Source organism: Chelonia mydas, chromosome 8 (assembly GCF_015237465.2).
Source record: "Chelonia mydas isolate rCheMyd1 chromosome 8, rCheMyd1.pri.v2, whole genome shotgun sequence".
Lineage (NCBI taxonomy): Eukaryota > Metazoa > Chordata > Testudines > Cheloniidae > Chelonia > Chelonia mydas.
Window position 1 is genome coordinate 93473339 of NC_057854.1, and position 19835 is coordinate 93493173.

At 47.1% G+C, this 19835-nt stretch overlaps 1 protein-coding gene across 9 annotated transcripts in view; it reads right to left on the reverse strand.

Moving 5' to 3' along the window:
* Nucleotides 1-511: 511 nt before the first annotated feature.
* Nucleotides 512-19835, reverse strand: part of ACOT11 (acyl-CoA thioesterase 11) — a 114843-nt gene continuing 95519 nt past the window's right edge. For all 9 annotated transcript variants that reach the window (XM_043552761.1, XM_043552760.1, XM_043552766.1 and 6 more), the window contains 9 exons: nt 19044-19163; nt 17878-18022; nt 16465-16520; nt 9320-9386; nt 8993-9076; nt 8196-8329; nt 4772-4903; nt 2837-2963; nt 512-1636 (listed from right to left, as the gene is read on the reverse strand). In XM_043552761.1, coding sequence (XP_043408696.1) covers nt 1481-1636; nt 2837-2963; nt 4772-4903; nt 8196-8329; nt 8993-9076; nt 9320-9386; nt 16465-16520; nt 17878-18022; nt 19044-19163 — 1021 coding nt within the window. In that variant the 3' untranslated portion in view covers nt 512-1480. The remainder of the gene's footprint in view (nt 1637-2836; nt 2964-4771; nt 4904-8195; nt 8330-8992; nt 9077-9319; nt 9387-16464; nt 16521-17877; nt 18023-19043; nt 19164-19835) is intronic.

Here is a 19835-nt window from a genome sequence, read left to right on the forward strand (position 1 = left end):
TCTACGGCTAGTTATTGCTAAGGTGGAACTCTCCACATAGCCCAGTTTCTCCCCCTTTCGCCTTGGAGGGACATTTTCTTTACAGTGGTTTGCTTCAGGTAACCCCCAGGAGATAAGCACAGACTCTAGCTCGTCAGCATCCAGCTCGCTCCCACACCAGTTTCACAGGCACTGTAGTTTGTGATCAGCCTCCACGACAAAAGTAAAGAAGTGGTGGGGAGAGGGGCATATTTCTTCTTCCCAGCTAGGATCTGCCAGTACCTTTCAGAAAAGCGTATGTATCCAGAGTGCGGGCACGGTGTATTTTTGGGTGTGCTTTAATGGTCCCTTCTCCATACACACCTATGGCCGTAGTCAGCAGCAAGAAGTCTTGAGCCTGCCGGAAGAGATCTGGAACTCAGCCACGAATCCAGGAGATGCCTGGCTTGGATGACTAATATTTTAATCAGATATTTGAGTTGCACAGTTGAACATCACAGAATAAAGGCCCAAAAAGCAGGAAGACTGGAAATCCATCCCCGTAGTTGTGCTTTATTTACCAACAAAGGAGGGGAAAATCCTTCAGACAGCAGCAGTGCAGGTTTAAAAATTCTTAAACAAGAAGAATCAATTTCCCACAGAAAACAGTTCAATTTCCCTTACTCTGGGGCTGATCAAGAAAAATACTCAGTAACTAAAGAAAACCCGGCGAGACGAACTCCTGAGGTCAGAAGGTGAATGGGGCTTCTTTATTACCACTCCCATTCTTTTTATGGTGTGTGAAAGACAGAACATGGAATTGCAGCACATCAATGAGGTATCCTGCATCATAATGCCTAGTGTGTCAAATACAACAGTACCGTGTTACAGGAGACCAGGCTGGCCTTCTCCCCCACCCAAATCCTGTCCTGATTTACTTCATTGGATTAAAAGATGGACAATTCCTCCATTGGATTACAAGAACTGGTGAAAAAAATAATCCATTTAGTAACCTTTACTTTTGTACAAAGGTTCAAGTGCGGGTGATGCTGTCAGAAAGTCAATTCCTGAACATGAGGTTACAAGACGGAATACAAATAAAATAAGGCTAGTGCTTTTTAAGCAGATTACACGCTGCTCTAGCCCTAGACCTTAGAGTGAGCTGACTGACTTCACAATGAAACACTGGCCATGTAGGAACCACGTGGACCTCTCTCCCCATCCCACCCCAGGCCAAATTTTGCACTCGGATAAACCATAATAGTTGCCACAGAGTTTGGCCCTAATAATCCCTCTCCCTGATTAGGTAGATTGGCTCCAGCCATTACATTTCTCACCATCATCAAGCACACTAGAGAGAAGAGCGGATTTTAGTCATCCTACAATAGATGATTTCAAGTCATTGTGCTCCTAGCAATGCCACTATCTAAGTAATTACTCTCCATGTGCTCTCACCTACACAGACCAATCGCTTCAATATGTACAAGATAGTCACACACCACTGTGCAAAAAGGGCCAGCAGTCACAGATTCTGAAGCCCGACTGCGATCTCATCCTTGTTCTTCTGCAGGAATCCCTCACAGGCTTTGAAGGTAACATAGAAGTCCGAGGACAGTCCTGCAATGTTAGTTGTGACGTAAGCTAGGTATCCTGGAGCAGCCTGGTTGTAATAGGACACCTGAAATCCACAACACATTAAGACAGCTATGGAGACATCCACAGGCGGAAACCTACATAAGTCATTTTCTAATAAGTACAGCAGCAGCATAGGTACTGGCTTCCTCTTCCCATGGTTCAGCAGGGGCTCTCTCCCCAGTGGCTCTGAATAGCGGAGAGGTTTGGGGATGTACAGACCGTAGAACAGCCAGTTCCTCTGATCCAGTGGCCGTGAACCCCCCTTGGGTGCAGAAGGGTAGTAGCCACTATTCCAGCCCATAACTTGGAATAGCAGCTGTGGAAAGGTTCCTCTGCGGCCTGGGGGCAATGAATACCCAGCTTCTCGCTTAGTTCCCACCAATCCCTCTGGCTTTGTGTGGGCAAGGGTGAATTCCAGCCTTAGTGCTCAAAGCAAAGCCAGCACACGAGGGCTTGGAAAAGTTGGGGTTGGACACAAATACGGTGGCCCAGACTGTTCTGATAGCATGGAAAGGGGACATTTTGAAAAGGTTTTTAGAATTTGAAAAAACCTTTCAGTCCAGACTACAGTAGTTGAAAAGCAGTTCAACTATTAGGCCTCCATTACTTGAACTGTCCGTAGTATTAACATTTCCTCTTGTCAAAGTGACTTGAGTTCACACTCAGACCACACTGGTACATCCACTCGGCAGGGGACAGCCTGGGACATGCAGCCCTTTGGCAAGGGAGGGTTATTGGGACAGGGCTGGAAGTCAGAAAATCTGGGATCCATTTTCAATTCAATGCTTCCTCTGTCCCCGTGTCACGGAATCATGCTGTGCCTCAGTTTCCCCACCTGTAAAATGGGGGTAGCATAATTTATCCACCTGAGCAATGTGGGCAAACGTGTGCACACAAAGGTGAGGTGTTATGTGAGAGTAAGAAGGAGGGTGTTGGAGGGGGGGATGGGGAGAGATTTTTGTTTTGTTTTTTTTAAAAAGGGAGGGGCTTGAAAATTGAAGGACTCCAGATATTCCCCCAAATCCCCAACCCAGCACAGACAGGGATGTGCAGCACCAGACTTGCAGGCCCTTCTGTTTGCCCCCTCTGAACCGGGCACTGGGGAGCTGAACTAAAGCACACTAGTACCAACCACAGGTCAGCATGCACGAGCTCTTGGTTATGGAACACGGGTAAAGGCCACAGTGATCGTCGCTGGGGGACACAGCTATCCTGAGATAGCTGAGAGAGCCGAAAGCCTCACCTTGGTTAGCTCAGCTGTCTCCTGCCAAATACAGAAGCCAGAACACATCGTCTCCCCTCGGGTGTACTCGGAGTTGGGTGGATGGGTGGGCAGCGTGACCGACCTGAACGCGACGACATATGGGTCACTGTAAGAGAAGGAAGCCTGCTTAGGAGCAGTTCACAAAAGTGTATTGAAAAGGTGAGAAAGGAGCAGGATTTTATGCCAACTCTCGAGTTAACCCTGCTCAGATCAATGCCAGGAAAGGCAGGTGGCAGAACTGCCCCACAACTGCTGGCCCAACACATGCTCAGTGACAGAATGGAAATGACCTCTGCCTAGAGATTCATGCATGGAAACACAGCACTACACGGTCACAGTCCACCTTCTGCTTCTGCATTTCTTCTTGTATTGACTTCAAAATAAGTAACATCCAAGATATCTTGGAGTGATTTAAAAAAAAAAAAAATCCAACTGAAAACAATGAGAACAGAAGGTGGGGTGGGGCGGGGCGGGAGGGAAGCTGGCTGTGATCTGGCCTCTATCTACAAATCTCATCACTGTGGCTTCAGTGTCCCCTGTGTTTTCATCATATTGGGTACTGAAAGCAGGTAAGGTATCCCTTCCCCAGGCACACTAAGGCAAATACATTGCAGTCAGAGCGAGAGCTCCCATTCCACTTGGTGCCAAGGGACTGGAGTCTCGGATTTTCAGGAGCCTAAGGAAGTCAGGCACCCAGCTCCTACTGAAATTCAGTCTCCTTGAGACTCCTCTGAAATTCCCAGCCAAAGAACTGGGCTAAAAAGAAGGCTAGGGTGAGAATAGTCAGGATGTGACAAGTATTCATCTCCTAAACGGCACGCCTATGCTCACCCTTCTCTAGGAAGGGGTAACTGGAATGAGTTCCCCGAGTCTTTCGCCAGAAGGCATGATGTCCAGACCCTGAATCATTCTGTGGTTCTTCTCAGAACCATCTCCAATACAAACTCCTTCTGGACTCGTGGGCCCCAGAACGGGGCACAGGATTCTAGTAGCAGTCGCACCAGTGCCAAATAGAGAGGTAATAAACCCTGCCTACTCCCATTTGATAGTCTCTTTTTTAATAGAGCCAAGGATCACACCAGCCCTTTTGGCCACAACATGGGGACTCATGTTCAGCTGATTGTCCCCCAGGATCCCAGTCATTTTCACAGTCACTGCTTCCCAGGAGAGAGTCCCCCATTTCTGTAAGTAGGCTGTACGAGCTTACATTTAGCCATACTGAAATCCATACTTGCTTACACATAGCTTACCAAGCAATCTAGAGTGCTCTGTATCAATCTAGATCTTACCTGCAATACAAAAAGCTACCTATTGAAACACACCCATATTCTATATGCAACAAGTAACTTTAGAACCCTCTTGCAGCCAATTGTGCAGTAAAAAGGAAGTTGTGTAGCAGTGCCAATCACTCCTCTGTGCGATGTTTTCGGATCCACAGAGATGAGGCTATGAATTAATTATTTTCATGGTAAAGTATTTTTTCACTCACTGGCTCATTGTAAATATTTGCCATGAAAATGATCCTTTCTTCAGCAGGTCATAAACCAACCATCTTGCAAGGGCTGTGCGTCATTGGACCTAAGTATGGGGTTCCAGCAACTGATCAATACACTGCACTTGTCTACCACAGGCACTGAAAGACAGCCCAGACACATTTGAACAGGAGAGAAAGCACCATCTGTGGGGATTTTAGAGGGAGCGTAAATACCAAGCTAATACTAAGCACAGACTTTGTAGCTCTAAAAGCTACCACCACACTGACCAAACACGAGACGTTTCCAGCCCCATGGGCTAGTCCCAGCACTGCTGTCCCTGTTCTGTGCATTGACTGCCAGCGAGTGAAGAACGCGGAGCCCTGCACAGGGCAAGCCCGCTAGACCCAACATGCCACTGGAGCCCTGCTAATCTACGTACCCTTCATCACAAGGTTTTCTTCGTGACGCCAGGATGACAAAGTCCTGAGGCTTCTTTTCCTGACTAACCGTCTGACTAAGCACGTGGTAGATCATGTCGTCTTCATCAACTTGCTGCACGAGCTCAGCGCTCCTGGAAAGAGGCAAAAGGACATCCCAGAAAGGATTCAGGCTGACTTCCAAGATGATGTCATCTTCCCAGCACCAGGACACCAGACACCTTCCCTTAAAAGATGTCCTCCCTCTCTCTCTCTTTCAAGAGTGTTCCATCGTACGTAGGGCCCTACCAAATTCACAGCTGTGAAAAATGCATCCAACCATGAGATCTGATCTCCCCCAAGAAAGCTGGTGTCCAGCCGGGGGCTCCTACCCTGTGCATGGTCCAGCTGCTAGTCCCAGCCAGGGACGGGGATGGACCAAACATCCTCTTCCCCTGCAAAGACTGCTCCCAGGGCAGGTCAGACCCACCTCAGGGAACCACCCCAGCCTCTCCATGGCTCCAGCTGTTATTACGCCCACCCCTATGCGGGGAGCCAGTATCTCCAGCTGTTGTCACCTCTCCATGCAGGCAGCTGTGGTTCCAGCTGTCAGCCCCCCACTCAGACAAGAAACAGACAGAAAACCCAGGCCTATGGTAATCTGTCCCCCATACCCCGTGACCCTCACTTCTCTGCTGCTGCTGGCAGTGGTGTTCGTTTTAGAGCTGGGCACCTGGCTAGCAGCCTTCCAGCTCTGAAGGCAGCACCCCTGCCAGCAGTAGGGCAGGGGTAAGGGTGGCAACCCCATGAGCCCCCCCACAGTAGCCTTGTGACCCTCCCACTCTGACCACCTTTTGGGTCAGGACCCCCGCAGTTACAATACTGTAATATTTTAGATGGAAATATCTGAAAACCTGAAACTGACTAATTTTAAACCCCCTTGGCTGTGAAATTGGCCAAAATGGGCCATGAATTTGGTAGAGCCCTAACCATATGGTGTTACTCAGCAGTAACCCAGAGACTTCAGATAGAAGCAGTTCAAAGCCAGAGAAATAACAGCCAAACAAAAGCCAGTTAGGACAAACTTACAATCAGTCATAGGGATCAGGAAAAAAAAAGCTTTCTCCACTGAAGTAGAGCCACCTTCCCAGATATATCAGCTTTCCCAGGGACTACAGGCCAGATTTTTAAACACATCTAAGCACCTAAAGATGCAGGTCATGAAAATCCCCCTGGGCGCCTACCTGCCACTTTGGAAATCTGACTCCATTTGACTACCTGTAGTACAGCATTTTCTTAACAAAATTAATTGCTCCAAACAATTCTCTTTTAGTCACATCCCGAAATCCTTACTTAGGCTAAATATCTGTTGCCTTCTGTGGAAGTTCATACTTGGCTCTCCCTTGGCAAGAGGCTGAGCCAAACCCCACTACTGTCAACAAGCTTTGGATCAGGCCCTGAGTTCTTCAGCTTCTGACCCCAAACATTTCAATTGTATTGTCAAGTAGGATGCAAATCCTTTTCACGTATCGTGACATGACACCTCCTGTACCTTCTCGGTCTGGTTTTGTTTATCTTTGAAGGATGGGATTGGCCTGAAATTAGAGGTCGTTTCTGAGCCTTTCACTGGGATGATTTGGTTTTGGTGGAGGACACGAGGTTCGTGGCTGGGATCAGAGCCACAAAGATCACCGGCTCACTGTGTGACCTGGGAAAGTCATTTCACCTCCTTGTAGCTCATTCAACCCAGCAGTAAAACTGACTAAAAGTCCAGAACGCTCCCACTGACGCGCACACGCACCCCACCCTCTTGGAGCTGACAGTCCCTGGGAAAATAAGTTACAGCTCCTTAAACTTCACAGGCTGCTCCTGGGAGCGGAGAAGTCCTGGATTCAGTGCAAATGAACAACAGGACAGGCCACCCACCCGAGGCTGTAGTACTGGAAGAATGAGGAGCCCTTATAGAGGTGCCCTCTGTGACGGATGCTCTAAAGACTATGGTATCCATTTTATAAGTGTTTTATGTATCTGAATGGGCTAGGGATTGTATTTCTGGCTCCATGGGGCAGTTACAGCATTTCCTGCAGGAACTACAACCACTGGGGGATAATTCATGCAAATTCCCATACAGCTAAGTCTGGAGAAGCCTCATCCCCTGGGGGAAATTGCATAGACTGGTTTGATGGGATTCATGAGGCCTGGCAAACAAAGAATTGAAAACTGTATAAAGTGACCACTTTGATGTAGGGAGAGGGCCCCCCTGCCCACACACTCACACTTTTTCCAAGACCTGCAGGACATGAGACAGTGACCCAGACACACAAGACCTGCTAAGGACCTGAATGACTCTGAAGCCTGCCAGGGTCTCTATGCTGAAGATGGGTGACTGCCTGCTAAGCAAAGACTTGCATGTAAACTGTTCATTGTTCTTAAAAACATTTTCTCTGTAATGCTTTTCTTCTGAATAACTAGTACTTGATTTATGGAGGCTGACTGGTTGCTGGTTAACCCTGCCATTGCCTTAGAGAGAACAGGGCTTGGCCTAAAGTTAGATCTGCTGAGGTGATTACCATGAATTGCAGTCTACAATCCCCAGCCCAGAGAGAATGGACAGTGGGATCCTGCCCCAAGGAGAGCTGAAATCTCAAGAAGGCCACAAAGGGATCAGAGGTGCAGTTACTTTGGGAACTGTGATACCCTCCTGCAAAGGATATTTTAAACCAGACAGGCATATGATCCTGGCATAAGATTCCCCCTCTCAGTAAAACCAATTCTAATGACCATCCAAGGACACGGGAGAGCTAAGAACATATGTTGGTCATAGTGTATAGTCACAGTACAGCAACTTCATGGAGTTGGGAAGAGGAGTACGGCACACTTTACAGGAAGTTCGACCCCTTTATAGAGGACAGCAACAGAATGTTAAAGCTACGGGCCAGCTCACTGCTGTGGTTACACGCCTCTGCCAGCTCGGAGTCTCAACTGCAGTCCTAGGCTAACAAGACTAGAGGTGTCACCAGCATGCGGGCAGAACACTTGACTAACTTGTGCCCGGGGCTGGTCTCCAGAAGATAAAAGCCTTGCTACTGTCACCAACAGCTAAAGGAGAGTCTTCTTCCGCTCAAGTGGCAGAAACTTGTGCTTTAGGAGATAAAGGTCCTGGATTCTATTCCACCGTACAACCCGTGAGCAGTGTGGCAGCCAGCTCCGCCGTCGGTACATATCCAACCACGGACTCCCTACGCTGTACGCTACTGGTTTTGGAGTGGGGTGGATGATGGAGGGGAAAAAGCACTTTGCATGGCTTGAATGAAGAACCGTTTTGGAATGGGAAGTTGCTTTGAGGCAGGAAAGCCAAAGGAAAGAAATTGGGGGCCTTTCTCCCCCCATCCCCAGTAAAACAGGGACCATCACTCCTAACATGTTAGCTGCCCTCCAAGTACTCACGCATAATATCTATCCCATTCGTGCCTCTTTCTTAAGTCTGACAGAAGGAAGAAGGCCTGCGTTGCATCAATGCAGATGGACATCTCTATTCGGAAGGAGAGGTACTGGTCTTCCTCCAGCGTGTACATCCTGACCTTTGAGAGGGAGACAGACAGAACAGGTGAGAGGCACAGCTTGATGTCTTTGTTAAAATGACATTTGATTTTCCCCAAAAAGATTCCTTCATATTTTTACTTTATTATAATATAACCAAACAGCTTTGATCTCTCTCTCCCCCCATTACATTAACATGAAGAATCACATATCCCTGGTGGTACACAAGGCCTGTTTTATGAGCTGGTTCTGGTGACACCATTAAGCCCCAGGAGTAAAGCACAAAACAGTTGTCCAAGAGAAGTTTACAGGCTAGCTAGCCTGGGTGTTGAATGGAAATGGGTGAAATTGAGGACAGCTCTGGTTGGTGGGTTCCGTGGGATTTACTACAGCAGATCATACGGCATCGCTGGAAACCATGTATTTTACATGTACATAAGTGTGTGTATGCAGTGTACATTTGGACGTATATGGAACGTTGATAGTATAGACACATTCATTGAATACATGCGGTACAACCCCATTTATTCAAAGTGTTGTGGGGACATCAAACGCTTTTGGATACACTAGGATTCAAGTAACTGGGGGTGGGGAATGACTGCAACATTTCCTCTGATCTTAACATGAGTTGTTTCCACTCACTGTAGGCAGCTCAAGAGACTAAGAAGGCCGTGTTTACTTGGGGGTGTGGCAGGGTTAAGTACCTTGTCTATTTCTGTGGCGAGTACCCAATTGGTTTTCGCTACAAGAGTCTTCAGTGCAGAAACATTGTTGTAGCTCAGATAAACCTACATTAAAACATCATAAGAAAACATAGTAGAAATCACTCTGACCTTCGGTTATGTTTTCCTATATCTAAACTCATTGCTGTTTTAGGTAAGGTTTCATCCTTCTTGTTTCCATAGAACATATTTATTCATGTATAAACTGCTAGCTGCTACTTAGTACCTGCTGCTGGGCCTTCCTACAGCACATGGGGATTAGATGCCAAGGGAGGATATGGCCAATACCTACAGAGACAGTTATTTTACCTTGTTACTTTGGTCCCAGGGCACTGATAATGGCACTTTTGTCTGTTCACAGGAAATGATGTATTTTCTAGGGAAAGCAAAGAGAATTGCTTTAGTTACAGCAGTACTGATCTTCAGCATGTGGCAGGGAAAAGGACATCTCAAACCCATGCTGGTGAAAGAGAGAGAGACAGTGAAGTTAGCAGCAGTGTTTTTGACTTCAACAGCTTCTCCAGCAATGATCTACAAAAGGAGTGGAGGAAAAACACGGTCATCTTATGAATATCTTGGGACCAGGATCCCAGTGGATTGAAACAGCCATTTCTTCTTGGCTCAACTTGAGGGAGCTCAGAGCAACAAAAGCCTCAGAAATCCTGCACATCATTTGCCGGCGGAAGGGAGAGGCACAGGGTGAAAAGAACCTTTAAGGATTACTTCTGACAAAGGCCAGCAGTGGTCTGGATGGGGCAAGACTAAGGCCTCGTCTACACTAACACTTCTGTTGGTCAGGGATGGGAGGGGCCTAAGCCACAAAGTTCAGGGCTGGATTGGAACAGGAAGGGCTCCCAGCTGGGCTTTCTGGTCAGGCAGGCCGATCTCTGCAGGTGGTCAGGGAGTGGCATAGGCAAGCTATAAATGCATGGCTTCCACCCAGGCACCCCCTCACGGCAGCCCTGCAAGTGGCCCTTGGCCTCATTTTCCCTTGATTTCTCAAATAACCCACGTACTCTGAAGGCTCTACTGAGTTTAATTTATTACCAACAGTCCCACTACCATGAACCAGAATCCCCTCAGCACAGTGCTAACAGTACATTCATCCTAACAGTCCAACTCCTGCATCTCTCCCCCACAGCCCAGCCCAGCCCAGCCCCCAGGTACAGCTGTGGTGTTTCCCACCCCACCCCGTCCCTCTAGCTGGGGTGTTTCTCTGCCCTGTTTCCTTCCTAGCTATGGTTCCAGCTCTTGCCCAGACACATCAGCAGGCTCACGCCTCCATTGTACCCCAGGCTTTGGCCCTCTCTGGCCAGCAGGCATCTCCCTGGGCTGCTCTCAGCCTTCAGCACTCTCTGGCCTGGGGACATTTGCAGATGACCCTCTGATCGCCCTCCTCTTTCACCAGCCTGATCTAATGCCATTGCTCAACCAGGGAACTCTTACCACTCCGTCCTCCAAGGGAATCCCCTCCCTGCAGCTCTGCCTGTGAACTCGCTTTACTTTGGATTCTCCCCCATCCTGAACTCTGGGTTCTAAGCTCGCCTGCCAAGCTCCCTCTCGGAGTTCTCAACTCCCCTCTCAGGCCCCTGAACTCTCATTTATAACTCCCCCAGGCACCCCACCCTCCTCCTCACACCAAGCTGGGGCACACTTGGACAGGAACAGGAGAGCTGAGCCTACTTTCATTTAATGGGCCAGCTACCCTGTTACACAAGCAGACAAGACCCCGAACTAGGAGCCAGGAGATCTGGGTTCTATTCCCAGCTCTTCCTCTAACTTACTGGATAACCCCTTTGGCAAGTCCCTCAGAGCCTCTCAGGGAAATGGTTTTGGGTGCCCACAATCCAGGACCTGGTGGTCTGAAGTGCTGAACACCCACCAACTCCAAATCAGATCAATGGGAACCACACCTGCCCAGGCCCTAGGGTCTAAAGCAGGGTGCCCAAAACAGGTTGCTTCTGAAATCTGGCCTTAGCATCTCCATTCCAGTTTCCCAGTCTGTTAAATGGGGATGGTACTTATCCACCTTTGTAAAGTGCTTTGAGAGCCACAGCGGACGTGTTACTGAAGAGTTCGTCATTCGGTTTGTAACAAAATCTGAATCGTCTGTGTTTGGAGGTGCACAGCAACCCAAGCTTGGATTAGAAGAGCTTGGGTTTTATCACTGGAGCAAACACTATATTTGAACTGTGCACAAACAGCAAGTCAAATTTCCAGGATGCTGTTTATTTAGGGTCATTTGATGGAAACCTTTACTGTAACAGAAAGGATCAGAATTCATCCCTGGACTGGTGTAGTGAGTGAACAGCTGATGCTAGACTCAGACAGATACAGCACTTCTTAGGGAGTTTGTTCTCATGTTGGCCTGGGGCTCAAGGGAAAGTTATGAAACTCCTGGAAGCAGGAGGGCAGATGCCACAAGACATTCCAAGAAGAAAATATTTTCACTGCTTAATTGCCACACTTCACTACAATCTTATTCTCAGGGACTGAGATACTGGGGTATAATTTGTCTGAGAACACCAGATCTGTAATCAGAGACATGATATAACCAAGGTGAAGAGTTGAAAAGTAACAAAATAAAGCAGCTGTCTCTTTTGCAAGGCTTCATTGCAACCACATGACCAGAGAGGACTCCAGGAATAGGGATTCACAATGGGCGGAGAAGACAGGACTCCAATTGCACAGGCAGACAAAACAAGTGGAGAGATTGGGAGAAAAATAACGTTCATAACAGATGTAAAACTGACCAGAGGCCAGCTTCCCACTTTCCTGCAGATCAGGGGCAGCAGTAAGAAGCCTGTTAGGGCGAGGAAAATTCAAGTCCAGAGAAGAGCCATTAAGGATCTAGAAAACAGGGCTGGCTCTAGGCACCAGCAAAACAAGCAGGTGCTTGGGGTGGCACATTTCTTGGGGCGGCATTCCGGCGCCAGCCATGCCGCCCCTAGAAATGTGCCCCCGCTGCCCAAACAGCTGTTTCGCGCGGCAAGCCTGGGAGGGAGGGAGGAGAAGCCAAGCGGTGGCACGCTCGGGGGAGGTGGCGGTGGTGGAGCGGAGGTGAGCTGGGACAGGGAGCGGTTCCTCTATCCCCCCTCCCCCATTACTTCCTGCGCTCCCCCGCCCACCCTTGCTCACCTCCGCTCTGCCTCCTCCCCTGAATGCGCTGCCTCTCCCTCGCCTGAGAGGGAAGGGAGAGAAGCGGAGCAGCAGAGCGGAGGTGAGCTGGGGCGGGGGGTTGCGGTGGGGGGAGCTGCAGGAAGCAATGGGGGGGAATGCGGCAGAGCCGGGGGCAGGACGAGCCATGAAAAAGAAGTGGGGGCAGCCAAAATTTTTTTTTGCTTGGGGCGGCAAAAATCCTAGAGCCAGCCCTGCTAGAAACCACGACCTATGAGGGAAGATTGAAAAAACTGGGTTTATTTAGTCTGGGGAAGAGAAGACTGAGGGGGGACATGATAACAATTTTCAAGTACATAAAAGGTTGTTACAAAGAGGAGGGAGAAAAATCATTTTCCTTAACCTCTTAGGCTAGGCCAAGAAGCAATGGGCTTAAATTGCAGCCAGGACGTTTTAGGTTGGACATAAGGAAAAGCTTCCTAATTGTCAAGGTGGTTACGCACTGGAATAAATTGCTAGGGAGGCTGTGGAATCTCCAGCATTAGAGACTTTTAAGAGCAGGTTAGACAAACACCTGGCAGGAATGGTCTAGATAATACTTAGTCCTGTCATGAGTGCAAGGGACTGGACTAGACGACCTCTCGAGGTTCCTTCCAGTCCTACAATTCTATGATTCTCCAAAACCCAGTCAATTACTGGTCTTGGATGCAACTAAGGCTATTATCAAGGTTCTGCAGATACTCCATTAAGCTGAAAATAGCAGCTTCCAGGGGGAAAAACTGACTATCCAATATGTTACTTTTTCACTGCTTGAGGGGACGACATAAGAGGTGTGTGCACTCTTGTAATAAATAATAAAAAATAATAAAATTTTGCACTTTTTACCCATAGTTCTAAAAGTTTTACAGAGGCAAATGAGCATCATTATGCCTGTTTTACTGAAGGGGAAACTGAGGCACAGAAATTCAATGATTTATTCAACTCTCACAGCAGAGCCAGGAATAAGGACAGCAAGAATATAAGGAGCAATACACAAATGGAACACATGATAGAAGTTGTTTATTTATTCCATCTTACCCACTAAACCGTACTGCTTCTCTTGTCCTCCGAGAGCACCAAATATTCAAGATCTTTAATCCTGGCTCTGGACAAATGCTTCGTAGTCTTGGGCAAATCACTTAGCTCTGCCTCAGTTTCCCCAAGAATAGAGTGAGGTTAATAAATTCTTCCCTTCATGCCCCACAGGAGGGAGATAAAACTGAATGATTATAAAGCACCTCTAAGATGCGTAGCACTAGAAAAGGGCTAATCACTATGATTATTACAGATTAATCTGGTCTAGCTATGTATTTTTGTGTTCTGTATGTGTGCAGATATTATAGTGCATTAATCACCAACGTATCTGGATATTATAGTGTGTTTCGACAATAATGGATGTATAAAATAAGCATAGCCCTGTGATGCTTTGTTTTATACACAGTTTCTCCTTCTGAATTCAGACAGACAGTTTCTCCTGTGCTGTCCCTACCATTTTCTCTCTCTCTCTCCAGTTCCCCTACAGAGATCTGCTTTATGTCTGTGTCTTCCTAACAGTCTATCGTTTGGCACTACACCACTTAGCCCTCAAGTACCTTTTCACAGAATCGTGGGAATGGGACCTCGAGAGGTCATCTGGTCCAGCCCCGTGCTGAAGCAGGACCAAGTTCATCTAGACCGTCCCTGAAAGATGTTTGTCCAACTTGTTCTTTAAAACCTCCAATGAATTACAGAGATTCCACAATCTCCGTCGGATCATCATCGTCTTTATAGCAGCCCTTAACGTATTTGAAGATTGGTCTTGAGAAAAGAAGTCTGGGGGAGGGACCTGATAACAAACACACCCACCTTTAACCTTTCCTCATACATCAGGCTTTCTATACCTTTTTTCATTTTTGTTGCTCTCCTCTGGACACACTCATATTTTTCCAAAAGTGTAGCACCCAGAACTGGTCACAGTACTCCAGCTGAGGCCTCACCAGTGCCGAGTAGAGTGGGACAACGACCTACTGTGTCCTACCTACAATACTTTGTTCATACACGGCAGACTGATGTCTCTTTAGCAACTGCATCACATTGTTGATTCATACTCAGTCTGTGATCCGTTATAACCCCCAGATCCTCTTCAGCCATACCACCACCTAGCCAGCTGTGCCCCATTCTGTAGTGCACTTGATTTTTCCTTCCTAAGAGAAGTACTTTGCACTTGTCTTTATTGAATTTCATCTTTGGATTTCAGACCAATTCTCTAATTTGTCAACGTCGTTTTGCATTCTAATCCTGTTCTCCAAAGTACTTGTAACCCTCTCCCAGCTTGGTTCCACAATAATCACACTTTCCACTCCATTATCCCACTCATTAATGAAAATATTGACTTGTACCAGACACAGGACAGACATCTAGAGGACCCCTCACAAATACCTCCAGTTTGACAGCAACCTGCTGACAATTACTCTTTGAGTACAATCATTCAGCCAGTTGTACACCTCTCTCATAGCCATTTCATCTGGAATGCATTTCCCTGGTTTGTTTATGAAAATGTCATGCGGGACTGACATTTTCCTTACTTAAAAATTCTCTCTCTCTCTCCAGGTAGATCATGTCTACTGCTTCCCCCTATTCACCTGGCCAATAACCCTGTCAAAGGAGGAAATCAGGTTGGTTTTTGCATAATCTGTTACTTGGGCTTGACAAATGCATGGTGTCTATTTCTTATAACCCTATTATCTCTAGGTGCTTACAAACTGATTGTTTAATAATTTGTTGCATATCTTTCCAGGTATCAAAGTTAGGCTGACTGGTCTATAATTCCCTGGGTCCTTTGTGTTCCCCTTTTTAAAGATAAGTACTATGTTCATTCTTCTCCAGTCCTCTGGGACCTCACATCCTCCATGAGTTCTTGAAAACAATTGCTAATGGGTCTGAGATTGTATCAGCTTGTTCCTTAAATATCCTAGGGTACATTTCATCAGGCCCTGCCAACTAATGCATCTAATTTATCTACCTATTCTTTAACTTGTTTTCTCTCTATTTTAGCTAGTTCCTTTCTCTTTGTTGCTAAGATTGCGTTAAGTATCTGGTCACAATTTACCTTCGTAGTGAAGACAAAATGGGCATTAAACACTTCATCCTTCTTGATGTCCATTATTAGCTCTTCCTCCCTGTTAAGTAGCAGCCTACAGTTTCCTTCATCTTTCTCTTCTTCCTAATGGATTTATAAGCCCATTTCTTATTGCCTTTTGTCCCTTGCTAGCTGAAACTCATTTTGTGCCTCAGACTTTCTGATTTTGTCCCTCCATGCTTGTGTGATTCTGGCGTACTCATCCTTAGCAACTTGTCCACGTCTGCCCTTTTTGATAGATTCCTTTCTGATTTTCAGATCCTTAAAGAGTTCCTGATGGAGCCATACTGACCTCTTACTATTCTTTCTATCTTTCCTTCCCATTGGGATAGTTGGGTTGCACCTTACTACTGTCTCTTTGAGCAACTGCCATCTCTCCTGCACTCCTTGGAGTGTCTTTCTGCTTCACGCTGAGCTCAGCGCCGAATACGTTGGGCTAAGAAGGCAACTGGGAGTCCGGCCTGAAGTCTAATCCTGTTTCCAACACTGACATGCTGGGGTGCTTTGAGGAAACCGCTTGAACTCTGGTCTCAAGTTTCCCCAACTGAATTCCCGGAGCGCTGGAAGTTTAAGTTCCTCCAGGCTTTGAGAAATCCTCACATGGAAGGTGCTATGTAAGTGCCAAATATTATCACAGCCAAAGCGTGCAACCTCTCCCCCACACATAGGTGCTGACTTTCTGCGTTCCCGGGGGGTGGTCCACCCCAGGCCCTAACCCCACTCCACCCCTTCCCCCAAAGCCCCCGCCCCATCCCTTCCCAGCACCGCTCCTCCCCCGCCCCGCACCTTCCGTATGCCGCTACACGGCGGGTGGGAGGAAGGGGGAGGAGCTGGTCAGTGGGGCCTGATGGCAGGTGGGAGGTGCTGGGGGGAGGGGAATTAGCTGATCCACAGGGCTGCCAATGGGTGCTGAGCACCCACTATTTTTTTTCCCCATGGGTGCTCCAGCCCCGGAGCACCCACGAGTTGGCGCCTAGGCTCCCCCCACCACCCACCCCTCTACCTTCCATGGTACAGAAAGCCATGGGTTACCTCCAATTATCCCAGCCTTTACCGAGTTACCCACATGTGATCATTCAGAGCAGAACATGGACTGGAATAAAAACACTGTTCTATTTAAAACGCCACATTCCCCCGTTATTTTTCCCTGCTTAGTTTGAGGCGGATCCGTTTCACTCACCTGTCCAATCGGATTTTTTTTCTAGCACTGGCTTCTCGGTACCGTCTCTCGCCATCCTGTGGAACGGAAACAAGTTCCTTAGGTTAAAGTTTTGGAAAAATAATTAAATGTGTTGACCGGAAAAAAAAAAAAAAAAAAAGATTTTTCAGCATTAAGGAAGCGTATGCGCGAACCAATCCCGCAGCCTCTGCTGGTCTTGGTAACGGCCATAGCTAGGGAAATGCATGGAATGTGAATGGAAACACAACACTGATCTTGTCCACGCTCTGGCTACCAAGTTTGTTCTTGGTTAGCTCTAACCAGGGCTATTGTTTGCACACACTATGGTTAACACATGGCAGGCAACCCTAGCCGTTACCAGTGTCTTGCCCCCACCAGCAGCTTAGGCTAGGACTGTCTTCCGGGCAGCAGGTCAGCAGCACTGGGTTTGTTGTTGTTTTCGCAGTATAGACAGAACCTCCCAACTGTGCCTGTGCGACCGGGCTGGCTGATTCTCCCACCGAGCAGTCCTCTCAGCAAGCCATCGCACATGCTGCTGGTGCTACTCCGTGTAGGTGCCTGGCCTGTGGGGAGTCTACCCCCTGAGGAGTCAGAACAGGGGAGTTGATCAGGTTTTTCCCAGAATGCACAGATGCAACAGAGCTATGCAATGTGGTAGAAGTGGATACCTAACGCAGCCGGCGCATCTGTGCTGTGTGGGAGAACGGGGGTGGGGGGCGGCGGCGGGGAGAACCTGCTGTGCAGACAACTCAGTTGTGTTTGTTGTAGCCAGGACACACGTGCATCCCAAATTGGTTACAAAAACGTGGTTGTACTTGTTATGTAGACAGGGCCACTGGCTGAAGGCAAGTTAGCACTGTGCAGCCATTTGACTTAGTGTAGAGGATACTGGTTAAATGCTTGTGTTGCATTACTTCCAGGCTCCCCTGCCACACTCTGCTGGGCAATGCTGCTGCTTGCCAGTTACTATGCTGGCTGTGAATTTCCTCTGATTTTCCAAAGGTGCTGATATAGCACCAACTGACTTACAGCAAATATTTCAGTTTTACTGCCGTTGGCATTAACATTCAAGTCACTCTACTGATTTCACAAGAACTTTTTAAACACACGAGTCCGTCTCCTTCAGATTCCATGATTTGTTTAAATCCACCATGGTTACTGAGAAATTCATTACAGTTGACTCAGCATTGCGCAGTATCTGAGATCTGCTGCTCCAGAGCCAGCCAACCACGATAGCAAGCTGCACTTGTTTCTCAGTGAATTAAATAAATGCAATACAATTAAAGGCTGTCAGGCTTGGGGCAAAACAAGAGTCAGCTACATCCTACTTCCCCAGATTCTTACATCACTGCACAAGACCACCGATGTGGGCAAGGTCACTTTCTAGGCCCTGATTATGGTTTCCATTCTTACCCCAGCTTCTGGTTTCACCATCGGAAGGGTACTGGGCTGACCCTCTCGATCCAAGACAACAAATGTCATAAAGGCACTGTTGATATGTCTTCGACTAACTTCCATTTCCTGTCGATAGGCCTCGACACAAACGCCAACCTCCATGCTGGAAAGAAAAAAGGGAAGCAGATCATCTCTAGTGCCTGGGGCATAAAGCAACGCTACTACCTAGCGAAAGGAATCCAGTGTGCCATACATTTCATTGCTTATTTACCAATAAATAAGCAGAGGAGCCTAAGAGTGGACCGACTAGATCAGTCCAGCTCAATCTGTAGGACACGAAAAAGGCAAGGACTGAAGCAGAGTGTGTGCAGCTTTTCAATTTTGATGCAAGTTTTCAACAACATTTGAAATGTCAACAAAAAAGAGAAATCTTTGCAATGAAATCTGAAATTTTCCCCTCCAGTTTTTTGACTAAATCTGGTCACTGGAACTGGATAAACCACTCTATTATGTCAAGTAAATTTTACCCACAGACACACAGCTCCCATGGATTTTAATGGATGTTGCATGTACTTTGTCTGAGAGCAGATTTAGGGCCCAAAAGTCTATTTTGAAAATTCACTGCTTCTCATATGAGATTTAAGGAGGTTGATTTTGAAAACCCACAGTAACACCGATTTTTTCCTGCCTGATGTTTAAACCTGGCCTGATCTATGTAGGAAGGAAGTAAATAAAGACACACAGTGATTGGCTGCAACAGACTAGATGATTTAACAGGTCTTTTTTATCTTTTATTCCTATTAATTTATTGATTGTGAATTTATTTTTATTTGAACCCATTTCAAGCTATTTGAGCCAATTCAGATTTATTCGCAGAACGATCTACAACCCGAACTTCTGAATCAACCTGATTTTACAGTCAGTAATGTATTCTGCAATTCAAGGGGAAAACATTGCTCTGCCTATCTGTTAACATAGCTGATCCCTTTATGTAGAACCAGATATTGCAATTGTTTTACAACAGATATTGAACATTGACAATTCCTTCCTGTTCGATTATTTTTCATTTGTGTAAATCCAGCAGTCAATAATTTTCACAGTTGTTTCCAAAGACAAGAGTGCAAGCTTCTGTTGAATGTTCTTATCAAAATCCACTCAAAACCCTGAACCAGAGAAAGATGTACCTGTTTTTGAATGCATTATTAACAATAGCTTTTAACAGGAGACGGTCCCCAACTTGTGATGGTCCCCTGAAATGGAACATTTCAATGGTCTTCAGAGTGGGGTGGGCATGGTATAGCCGGCTATGGGAAGGGAGAGATTTGATTTTAAAAAAGGCACTCAAAATGAGGAAACTATTTAGTCAAGCCAACATATCAACCAGTGTGCATGCCCTGCTGCTGGACAGAATAGCAGACCTGCACAAGTGTCTGTGCATAAAAGGGAAACAACTCAAGCCAGAAAGCCCTGAGAACAGGACAGGAGGCTGGTTCTTGCCAGGTGACACAGGTATATGCAGCCACCCCAAACCAAATACTTTGATGTGGCCCAGCTATCACCATTACACAGTCCCCAGCCACGCTCAGCCAGCCTGAGATATTTGGGGCTATTTGCTGCCCTCAGAAAGGCGGCCATTGAAGTCTGTATTCCCCTGAGAATACGTCTTTTGCCTCGGCCCCAAGCCTCTTGGCCCCGATTCCTCATGTTGTGACTAATCATTCTCCAAGCTCAGAGGGTCACTTGTGCAAAGAGAAGCACCCTTTTCCTAGCCAACTGAGGGAGCAAATGACAGGGACCACACTCTGCGTTTCCCATGCGGCAGGGCAAAACTCTACCAATAAGCCACGACCAGATCAGCTCATTACAAGCCAGTCTCTGTAGCCAGGTCACTGGTTATATCCCCTTTCCACTCAAAGAAGGATCCTTACCTCCCCCTTCGTCACTAGAGCTAGAGAGAAAGGAGCTTGATTTAAATA